This window comes from Glandiceps talaboti, chromosome 21 (genome assembly GCF_964340395.1).
Source record: "Glandiceps talaboti chromosome 21, keGlaTala1.1, whole genome shotgun sequence".
NCBI classification, from domain to species: Eukaryota; Metazoa; Hemichordata; class Enteropneusta; family Spengelidae; genus Glandiceps; species Glandiceps talaboti.
The window spans coordinates 5,229,162-5,241,539 of record NC_135569.1 but is presented as its reverse complement, the minus strand read 5'-3'; the positions used below and the strand labels follow the sequence as shown (position 1 = coordinate 5,241,539).

Here is a 12,378-nt window from a genome sequence, read left to right as displayed (position 1 = left end):
AGCCAGCCAACCAACCAACCAACCAATCAATCAATCAATCTAGTGACATAATGTGATGTTCTACCATGATATCAAACTTACCAAATTACTAATAGTGATTGTTGTATTGATTAATGGACATAAAAAAGATATTAATATTTTCATACCTGCCTAAAATCTCTCCCATAGGGGCCGCAGCCATTGCACCAAGGGCACCTCCAACTGTGTAGAGTGAGACAGTCACAGCATATAACCAAGTCAGTCCTGTCTCAGAGATGTCACCATATCTCTCATATGACTCATTGAGAAAAACTCTTATGTACTGCAAATATCAATGTAGAATTAAATGTTAAATTTAAGCGACACTAAAGTGGGATTTTTTAAAAAAAGAACTGTTTTCTTAGTATAGGTATAATGATTTACTTGTAATATTGTACACATGGAACAGTATTAAATCACCCTGGGTAAATGTATTTGTATAGCTGTATACACAATGCCCTACAATAAATACAATTGATTTCAGATCCGCACCCTAAAATCAGCGCCCCCAACGTGATCACGATTTCAACCTGTTGCTGTACTACATACGGCTGAAATCGACATGTTATTATCATTTACAAGGTCGCATTTTATCAATTTTCAATGAATATATTGTTAGCTGTCTGATGCAATACAAATAATACTCCAGTTACAGTCAATGCCGTTTTCACAGCGCGTGAACTTCTCCAGTTCTGAATTGCGAACTTGCAACCCGCCATCTTGAATAGTGCATTATGGGAAATATGATTGCATAATGGTGCATTACTGATGTAAACACTCTTTGCATAGACAAATAATCCTGTCATGGTTACCCTGACGATAGCAATTAAGATATTTTATGTCAAAGGCTCCATACCAGGTATTACGGTAACAACATATAATCCCATAGTCCTTTGCAACTGAGCATGTTCAGGCTTGATTGCAAGTTCCCATAGTGAAATAGAAATGAAACTTACAGTAGAGGGCGCTGCTATCACCCCAGTGTTGTAACCAAACTGTAGTGATGAAAATAGGCACACAATCGCTGTTGCGAAGGCAACCCATGATGTCAGCCGACCCTGTCAGGAAAAAGCAAGTTAGGGCGATTACAATCTGTCTGTGTAAAACAAGAATTCTCATCCTTAGGGTTTTGGTCTTTTTTTAGAAAGGATGCCACGGGTATTTGTAGACTTGATAAGAATACATTTCTTGTTGTCCTAAGCATAAATAAACACAGTGAGAAAGAATCGGTCTCACCTTTGTCCTCTAAGGTGTCGATTTTTATTTGACAAACTCTGTGGCAACGTTGACATGTGTTGATTTACTTCAACAGGTAGAACAATATTGACATTTCAAGTGTTTGAAATGAATTTACCAGTATTCAAGTTTCGTATGGTTTATTTTATGGCGCTAACTTAAGGCCCCCATACAGACAGAAAGTATATATATATATATATATATATATATATATATATATATATATATATATATATATATATATATATATATATATATATATATATATATATATATATATATATATATAACTCGGTGAGTATCAATCTGCTAAGACAGTGCTCTATACCGCAGTGGCAGAGCGTAATACCAAAACTATATATATCTATATATATATATATATATATATATATATATATATATATATATATATATATATATATATATATATATAGGTATATATAGGTATATATATGCATGCATTGGCAAGAAAATATACCAATGAAACACTGATGTTTACAATGTCTTGAAAATATTAAGTATATCACTGAGATATTTAGCTGTGACACTTGCTATAGTATCATCTACAATTGAAAAAATGTACTTAAACAGAGAATGATTATCAAATTTAAGTAACTGCGACTGTAAACTAAATAAAATGTCCAAGTATTCATCTCTTATCTTCTGAATGAAAAAGAAATCTGCTGAAACAACATACAGAAATATTCTCGTTTTATCATCATGGCAGCACTGATGAAATACGAGCCATTATCATTATGTAGTACAGATTATATGTGAAAACGTATAATTATGAGTATCAGCAATTAATATGTCACATTTATCTACACATATCAACGTTGCCACGCCCAAGCAAACGTGACGGCTGTGAGATGAATTATTGTGACTGTGGTGTTTGAACTCTTTATCAACGACTTGAAATCATGCATCAAGACTGAGTGAAGATCAAACACAAGCACCCGACGTATAAACATATATTCCTTCAACTCTGATTGCTTTGTAGACATGCTATATATAATAACCTTTACATGTAGTGTATATGTATGTATGTTTTGTACAATATTGAATAATTCACTGGTTAGTGTCAAACTACAAACGTTTACTGCATTTTGAATTGAACTGTGCAGGTTTAGCAGTCGTTGAGACGTCACGAACACAGCTTCGGACAACCGTTATACCATTTATGCAATTGAGATCATAGTTTTGTGCAAAGTACAGTCTGCGCAACGTCATCTGCGCAACTTCATCAATTGATAGCTTTCTCATTTTTTCCCTTCGAATTTTGTGGAAACGTCATTGAAAATATGCAAATCATGTATGTAGTTAACAGATTTTACAATGTAACAGTCACAGACACGGTGTAGTCTGCTTATTTGTTGAAGACATTCTGTCGAACAACGCCTACACTTCAAGGATTACAATAAGTCTTTAAATACAAAAGGAATTCGAAGACATGTATGACTTTTTCTGATGACTGATTTCAAAGATTACGTAAAAATATAAACATAAATCAATTATTAGGTTTCATGTTTATGTAATTATACGGAAAACTGTAAATAGAATTTAACATTTAAACACTAAGTGTATGACAAAACAAACAGAAAAAGAAAATAAAAGAGAATAAAAAAAAGGAGGAATGTACAATGATGAACGGCAACCAACACTATCAAAAGGAGCTCCATATTCGGCGACACAAAACTGTTCAACGGCATGAACAGTGCTCTTAACAACTGGTTGCTATGCAGCATACGACCCAATATTGTCAAATGTTTGCCAGCAACTGGTTTGTACAGGAATCGCTTCAGAGTGTGGAAACAAACCAGAACTTATTCACAATTCTTGTAGTCTATAAAAGTCGAATGAACACGAATTTTAAGTGCAGTATTCAAAATGTTGGCCAACGCATACGACGTGACATTTGCCACATGAAAGAAAGTCGAACTATTTTAAGGTCAGGCTACCTTTACGTGGTACACTGGCAGTTGGAAGCCTGAGTAAATACTCACTTCACTGTACAATTACACAGTCCACAAAGCAATCAGTTTTCCATTTGAATATACGGGCGTTTGTCACTTGAACTGATACGTGGTGTACTATGCTAGTTGTTATACACTTACGAAGAAAACACAGAAGCATTCCCAGGTTCCAGTTTAATTTTACTTTCTGATGCCCCGATAGTCTGCTGTATTATATTACCCGCATGCCAACATCAAGTCGACGGCTTCTGTAACTAAGCTTATCAGGGTGGCAGATAATGGAGAGAGAACAAGTTGTACAAAATTTATACCAAGAGTAATAAAATGTCGTAGTTTACCGTTGCTCCTTCATCAGATGTCAACAACTCTGTACCACCGGCTGTGTTAGCAGTCTCAGTGTCAACATGATCTGTTCGCCTGCTTTTATCCTCCATCGTCGTTCCATTGAGCTCGTCGCCGTCTTTCACGTCCGCCATTCTTAAGTCGTTTGCTGTTGGTTTTAACTTCTCGTAGCTAGCATATCAAGTGACATGCTTAGATGGATTGCTTAACATGATTCATTAACGTATTCTTTTGAGAGATGATTTACAGTCGTCATGTTTATTATTATTCCTCAAATGATTTGCACTTAGATTGAGTTTGACTTAGATTTATTAGTTCTACTAGTAATGTGTCATAGCTGAAATTATGATAACAATGGCTGACTATCTTTGTTACCTCGATGTGGAATTTCTTTAAACGTGCACAATCAAGAATAAAACTACAGGAGATTCCATTATTAGTATAGCTTGCAAATGCTGTATGTTAAATGACGTATCAAGATCAGTGAGACTGATCACAAGGTTTTATGTTGAGATAGACACAATAAAGATAACACACAAACATCATTTACACAGTGACTGCTGTCTATTTTGTTAATGACAACAAAACAAATATAAATGTAACAAAATACACTTCCTCCACTGTCACGTTTTGTATGCAAATTCAATGTGTTCTGGTCGATGGAGTCAAGGCACTGATTTTACGGACCTTACCGTAAAATGTAAATTCATTGTGTTATTTGGTTTTATGTGTACAGGAACACATACAAGTTTACCTATAGTAATAGTATAGTATAGTATAGTATACCCCTCAGATATATTCCCCCATATTTTCTTCGTTCAGCCAAGGAAAATCGAGTCTCTAGATGAATAGTGACAACCCTTATTAGGTCATGAGTACTTTCCGGCTGAATGAAGAAAAATATTGGGGAATAATATAATTATACCATTGCCAGTAATAAAAATTATCTGGAAAGTAATGGTCATTTTAGCGTTTTGACTCATACTTCAAACACAGCAGAACCAGTGACGTAGACACGTGTTGTCGTGACATGGACACGCGTTGTCGTGACGTAGAACAACCAGAGTATATATTTCATATTTTTTGTTGAATCAGGCTCGTGCATGGTATAATTCATTATATCTGGCAAGCAATTTAACAATATAGACCAGTTGAAACTAGTATATAGCTTTAATTGACAAGTACATATTCAAAATGTGAGCTTTCACAGGAAGTTTTTTTTCACACTGCGTCATCCATCTTTTTGTCCATTCATGTCATCCATTTCCATTTCATTGATTGAGTTATTGCGAGTACGAGCTTTCATCGACTTTTTATGCAGACGAAACTGTGCGACGATTTCCTCGAAACTTTTCAACTTGGTTTCTGGGACTAAGAAGTATACAAAGATAGTGTAGTAAACCATTATAGCCATAAAAATTATAAACATGTAAGCATCCATAGCACTCTGTAAAGAGACAAAAGTAAAGACAATAATATTATGTAACGGTATGTTATAACTGTAAACATCAAATCAAACTCGCTGGAGTAACATGTCCTTTGCAGACACTTTAACATTCTGAGGAATTGCAAACAGAGTGTTTGGCATGGCAGAACATTCCTTAAGAGCTGACTGAGTGACAGTGTCATTGTGATGGTTAACAAATTTGCAGACAGTTTCATTGATGGTTAACGAGTTTGCGGACAGTTTCATTGTATAAACACTGGAAAGAGACCTTTCAAATTGAATTAAGAGCATGGTCGAGACAGTGTGGTCAAGACGGAGAGGAGTATATACCTGCAATTATCTGTTGTGGAGTCATTTCTCTTGAAAGAAATGCTGGAGTTGTTTGTTTATGAGCTGCATTGATTTGCATTTACTTTTAGATAGTATTCTTATTCAGCCAAGAAATAAACAAGTGACCATGGGAGCTTTGTCACCATGAGTCACTAGACCAGTATTGACAAACCCTTTGGTCACGAGTATTTTCTGGGTGAATGAAGAAATATATTGGAAAATAATATAATTACATTATCAGCAGTAATACCAAAGAAAATCAAGCACAGTATTAAATGGCAATTTTGAACGTTCTGACCAGTGACATAGACATGCATTGCCATGACGTTGAACAATCAGGCTATAAATTCCATATTTTTTATTTAACTTAGCTTGTGCATGGTATCATATGTCTATTTGCTCGATTTACTGTGATGTTGGATCATTATTCTTTAATACCCGATTGTTAATTAGAGCTGTATTATGCATTTCATATGGAGGTTGGGGATGGGGCATCAAAAAAGGAATCTCAGAGGCAGCTAGGTAAGTTATAAACTTTCACGTGGTTCCACTCCCATGGAAGTTAAAAAATTAATGTACACTCTTTTACAAAAGAAAAATCAATATAATGATGTTACCTGCAGGAAAGGAAATATCAAACTCACAAGGAACATTGACCACCATTGTACTTGAGTTGCAAGACTTACAGCAATAGGTCTTGGGCCCTGGGTCCAGAGTTCAGGTGTCAAAATGTATGATACATTTCCTAGAAGTGAAAGTCAACAATGATGGGATATAATGGTCTACTTTTTAAAAGTCACGACACCGTGAACACAGAAACGTACACATACACGCGCGCGCACACAAAGACACATACAGACAGACAGACACACACACACACACGCGCAAGGACAGAGAGAAAGAGACATTCATGCATACATACATACATACATACATACATACATACACACACACATACATACATACATACATACATACATACATACATACATACATACATACATACATACATACATATACATACCTGGTCCGAGAGTAAATGCACATATTGAACAGTAGATACACACCATACTCACGTAGGTCCAACCGTCAGCATAGTTAGGATTCTGAAACAGGAAAAACGTAGTCAGGATCTTGATAAATACTGGTAACAACTAACCTTTTTATCTTTGTTAGCGTTTCTCAAATGTCACCTACTCTGGTATTGTGTTTACTTCATACAGTTAGAAAACAAATTGAAGTGTCTCTTTTTACATGTAAATTCCTCGGACATAGCAGAAGTGTTATGTATGTATGTATGTATGTATGTATGTATGTATGTATGTATGTATGTATGTATGTATGTATGTATGTATGTATGTATGTATGACCTCACACAATAATGCTCTACTCACCGCCAGGTTCAGGGAAAGTGCTATGAGTCCATTAAACATTGCCATTAAACCACATGTATACAGAAGTAGTGGACGTCTACCGACTTTATCAATGACAAAAATCTATGAGTAAAATAAACCCAAGCAAAGGCGATATTCATGGTTTTGTTTATCGTAACAATGTGCAACATTCACTCGTATTGAGCGAGAGAGAGAGAGAGAGAGAGAGAGAGAGAGAGAGAGAGAGAGAGAGAGAGAGAGAGAGAGAGAGAGAGAGAGAGAGAGAGAGAGAGATAGAGGGTGAGACAGACAGACAGACAGACAGACAGACACAGACAGACAAACAGACAGACAGACAGACAGACAGACAGACAGACAGACAGACAGAGATCTGGTAAGGTGTACATTATATTTCTTGACGTTATAGTCAAAGTTAAAATCTCTTCAACAATAATGTACACAAATCTTACATTAATAATCGAGAAAGTGACTTCAAGAAGACCAGTTCCTAAAATAGCATAGTTGACTGCATTGGGGTCATCTGGCCACACCAATCCAAAGACAGATCCTAGATATTGGTACATCTAAAAAAAAGTTACTAAAAATGAGTATCATGATTTCAGTGAAGGGGGAATTTTGAATAGTCATCATTTTGTTTTGACAGACATTGGATCATGGATCAGTTTTGACGACTGCAAAATCTTGAAAGATATCATTTTCGATTCTCTCCTGCGCCAAATGAAAATAGAAACATGGAACAAGCTAAAATATTTAATTATAAATCTTATCCTCAACCTAGAGATCAATGAATGTAATAAATCAAACCCAATATATTTATCAATAAAATACAACCTATAAATCAGATAATGACGAAACTCCAGAGAAATAACAACATACCGCAGGTATTCCACAAAATTGTACTGCTGACATAACAGTAACGCTGATGAGCAACGGTTGTCTGTATAGTGGGTTTGAAAATAAGCCTTTTATATCAACTTTTTTCTCTTTCTTCTCTTCTTTGTGTTCATGTTCTATTTCTGCAACGGCCGTATTGACGTCAGGGATACCAAAGTATGTCTTCAGAGCTGTTCCAAAAATAATTACAATTCAGTTTTTTGTAATTTTACGAATACATGATTTTCCGATGATAATCATGGAAACATATAGTCAGGATGAGATATTGTCATTATTGAAGAAAACAGAGACAAGGATAATTTCATGTTAGCTGTATTCCTTTATACTTGTGGCCCCCCAAAAAGGCATTTTCATCAACCCTGCATAGCATAACATCTGGGAGTCATTAACACTGGTAATTTGGCTTAGGAGAGGTATTTTGGATAACAAACAATGCTTGGGTGTACTTTTTTACTTATCACAAGAACTTTCAACAAGTGTGAGCTACTAACATTTTTTGCCACGATGAACTGGGCAGGCCGCTTCTCAGCCAGATTTTCAAATTTGCATAATCAAATTTTCGAGCGGTATGATTGGTGAAAATGTCATTTCTGGCTGTGTTAAGCAGAGAGTAATGTAAGTTCACAGATAATATCAACATCGCTTACGTGCCAAATTAAATAACCACATTAAAACAGTTATCAAGTCGAATACTTGAAGGTTACGGAGATTGAAATACGAAGCTATGTGTGGAACACTATAATAAATGAAATTAGGAAATAAAATCTAAAGTACACAATACTATGATTTTTACCTTTCTTAGCTGCTGCAGGATTGTAATCAGTTATCAACAACCAACGTGGACTGTCAGGACATGGAGGAAACAGAATCAAATGAAGTAGAGAGAATAACCCTGTTATTGCCAGCAAGTAATGCCATGTATCGTCTGTATTCAGTACGAATATACCAAGCACCTGGTGTATAGAAGTAAACAAAAATCATGAAATGAATCTCAAATGACTAAATATGAAATGAAATATAAATTTCGATGAATTAGATTTGATTATGATGAAAACGTATAATAAGAAATATTGAATGTATCTAAAAAAAATACATAAACATTCTTATCAGAGGTAAACATTTACCTCTACATATAAGTGTTTCATGTGTCGTGACCTATACACTTAATTTCCTTACTATTAAGGCACTATTAGATGTCTAGACATCTATTAACCTAAGGGGGTGTTATGCACCAACTATTTCCCTTAGGCTGAAAGCTGTCAAGGAAAATAGTTGCTACATAATGGAATGGGATATAAAATGATGTCAAATTGTGCCCAATAAGGCCAATCAATAAATGTTTTATAACACATTACACTCGGGCATGTATTCTTTCTAGATTCAAAGCAATCACCAGTAAAACTCACAGTGCTAATGTAATTAGTGCCGTAGGGAAAACTGGAAATGAATATTGCCCTATATATGCAAATCGAGGTAGCTTTTGGACACTAGTCCATATCACGTGATACGATAATCCAATCATTGAAAGCGGTGTGAAAACATTTGTGTTATCATTATATGTAGAACATCGAAATGGTGCTTAACAGCCCATGCAGGTGTAATTAAAATAATTACGACTCTTTTCAGGTTCTGCTGTGATTACATTATGTAAACCTCAGACTAAAAGATGGCAGTCTATGTGTAAAGTGATAAACCAATACCTGAGATATGACGATGCCAACTGCTAAAAGTAATTTTGGAGTACATCCTAGGGCACCTCGGTATTTATTGGGGGATATCTCTGATATAAACAAAGGAACTAATGCAATTGCAACACCTGAAAGAACATGAAAAGGGTAAACCACAAACTTGGATACACGTACTGTTATAGTACTTTGTAAAGATTTTGTCACATTGTGTGTGAGTGAATATGTGTGTGTGTGTGTGTGTGTGTGTGTGTACATTGATGAAAATGAAAGCAAGATCCACTTTTTCGAAATAGGCCGACTGGTTTATACTTATTATATAAGCGGCATCCGTCCACCCGTCCATTCATTAACCAACTCACTCACCCACCCACCCAACCATCCATCCACCCATCCATCCATCTATTCAAACAACCACCCACTAACCCAATCTCTAACAAAATAAGCAACGAAAAATATATACCACAGTAGAAACCAATGACGATACGACCCATTATCACCAATTCAAAATTATTTCCAGGTTTGCTGCCACCAAACATTAAAGCCGCACTGATGGAGAATACGTTGATAAGAAACAGTCCATACTTTCTGAAAATAAAGCAAACAGGAATGTAAAATCACAAATAAACACGTACGGTAAATGTAGTGTGTGATTTCAAACAACAAGACTTTATAATCTTTATAACCTTGTTATCGGCTGTTTCATAATCAATGTTTCATTTATGTTGCATAAAGAGTAAAAATGGAAAGTTCTGTAACAGGTTTAAAAGTCATAGTCATGGGAAGTTCAAGAAATAATAGGAAAGTGTCAGTTTTTCTACTCTTCATTATGAATATGTTAATAAAATTATGTTAATACACTTTGTGTTTCTCACACCACATGCAAAAACCCTTCACATCACCCCTTCTCACCAGAGTTTACTTGCAGAGGCTACTAGGGCATACTTGCATAACAATGAAACTGGAAATGAAGTATTGATTTATATTGTAAAATAGCCATTTGGAAAGTACTAAACAATCAATCAATCAATCAATCAATCAATCAATCAATCAATCAATCAAAGATATTTTTTAAGAAAAAGAAAAATCATAATGTTAGTGAAATGTTCATTTTGAATTTGTATTCATGGAACATTATCTTACTGACAGATGCTAGTTAAAAGGAACAATCCACCTTCCCTAACTACTTTCACTGACTGTTGTACTAACCGGCCCATAATATCACATATAGGTGGCGCCACCAGAGCACCTATAGCACCGCCAACAGCAAATAATGCAGCTGTTGTTGCCCATAACCAATCCATCGCTGTTTGACTCATTTCGCCGTATCGTCCAGTGTATGACTGATTGTAAAAGGCTTGCATGGTCTACAAATGTAGGAAAACACGTGTTTTATGTATATCATTGGTTGTTAGATTGTGTAAGTTATACTTCTGCCTATATACATAAAATCTACCAGTATCCTCCTTTTAAGACGATAGACTAAACCTAATTTCCCCGTTTCACTCAAATCTCTTTTCGATAAAACTATTGTGAAAAATGTGCTATAAGATCACCCATGTTTGGTTAATTTGGAGTCTTGAAAAACGTTGATGTTGTATCAATGATTTCAAAATTGGCAAAAAGTCTACCCATATTACATTATGTTTACCTGTGACTTCCCGACGTAAATTATGATACAAATATTGGACAAATAGACTAGATTTGCTTTTATCATAAATCTATATTTTCCATTCCACTGGTATGAAGTCATTTCTATAGCAGTACTTGCTTTATATTCTTTAGAAATGGCTAAGGTTCTCCAGGTGAGAACGTACCTGAACAAGTCTGTTATAATTTAGGGTCTAAATGTAGGTTTGTACATAGATAGGGAGCGATCTATTTGCTTTGCCTGTTGTGTCATATTTCAAAACTTTAAATTGGTATTCCATTCCTATGTGTTTCGCATCATTTCACAGTTAATATCCTGTAATGTTTTTCAATATAACTTTAAAAAGAGTTTGATAACGTCATTGTCTCATTATACTAATGTTTGCGATTTCTCCTGGAAATGATTTGCAATATCCAATAATAACATTTCAATGATTGTAAATACTTGCTGATAATAAATATACATCCTTCGCTAGAGGCGCCCATACTTACAATAGAATAAAAAGGAACTGTAGGAAAAAGGAATAACAATGCATGGCAATATATTGATATTATCCATACAAATTAGTTATAAATACACTTGTATAATTGAAGTGCCTACAGACAACAAAGAATACTTTCAGTACCTGAGTAGGTGCCGCTAACACCGCGACGTTGTAACCAAACTGTCCGAATCCAGCCGTAGACGCCACAATCGATGCATATACCAACCAAAATGTCAAATGTGTCTTGGGAAATAAAAGTGAAATGACAGAGTAACAATTTTACGACTCGATCTAAATTCCATTCTAATTATATTTAATATTTCTAAGGATATAACTATTTCCTCAACGCACATGCTGACTATCATTTGAACAAGCAGCCATTGTATCGATGTCATGACAACAAAGACATACATCACCACACACACACACCTACCTGCATACATGTATATCTACCTACGTACCTAGACATATTTACGTACATACATAGATACATAGATAGACACACATACATACATACATACATACGGACAGACAGACATACATCCCGCTATCCACCCCCACAAACCCCTGCCTGTCTGTTTGCTTATCTCTCTGTCGGCAGACAGGTAGGGGGAGGAAACCGGTTGGTTGGCAGGGGGATAGACATACAAACATATAGACAGACAACTATTGGTAACCACGACCTCCCTGTACACAACCAGCCAGTATCTAATCCTGCTTTGTTGAACGCCCATTCAATCTTAAATGCACGGCATGAGAAGTGGTAGCTGTAATGTACCATTGCTATATTTACTGGGTCAGTCCATACATTTATTGCTCTTTTAGTTGTTCATGCACATGAAATTATGGGCACAGTTAGTTCGTGTATGGCATAAAGAAGTTAATCAGCCATTCTCTTGTTGCTAACGTAGGGCTTGAGGAATG

The 12,378-nt window shown here is 35.5% G+C and overlaps 2 protein-coding genes across 2 annotated transcripts in view; both read right to left on the bottom strand.

The window, feature by feature from the left end:
- Positions 1 to 3,703, bottom strand: part of LOC144451744 (solute carrier family 2, facilitated glucose transporter member 3-like) — an 8,312-nt gene extending 4,609 nt beyond the window's left edge. The window contains exons 1-3 of the mRNA XM_078142648.1: positions 3,566 to 3,703; positions 975 to 1,076; positions 147 to 301 (exon numbers count right to left, since the gene is read on the bottom strand). Of these exons, the coding sequence (XP_077998774.1) occupies positions 147 to 301; positions 975 to 1,076; positions 3,566 to 3,703 (395 nt within the window). The remainder of the gene's footprint in view (positions 1 to 146; positions 302 to 974; positions 1,077 to 3,565) is intronic.
- Positions 3,704 to 4,800: 1,097 nt separating this feature from the next.
- On the bottom strand, positions 4,801 to 11,703 carry LOC144451743 (solute carrier family 2, facilitated glucose transporter member 1-like; the record flags this gene model as incomplete). Its single annotated transcript, XM_078142647.1, has 11 exons — positions 4,801 to 5,016; positions 5,964 to 6,091; positions 6,371 to 6,452; positions 6,741 to 6,842; positions 7,190 to 7,303; positions 7,617 to 7,804; positions 8,428 to 8,587; positions 9,335 to 9,450; positions 9,783 to 9,907; positions 10,529 to 10,686; positions 11,596 to 11,703. Coding segments are annotated over 11 exons (1,497 nt in total), but the record flags the coding sequence as incomplete, so codon positions are not given.
- Between the last annotated feature and the right edge of the window lie 675 nt (positions 11,704 to 12,378).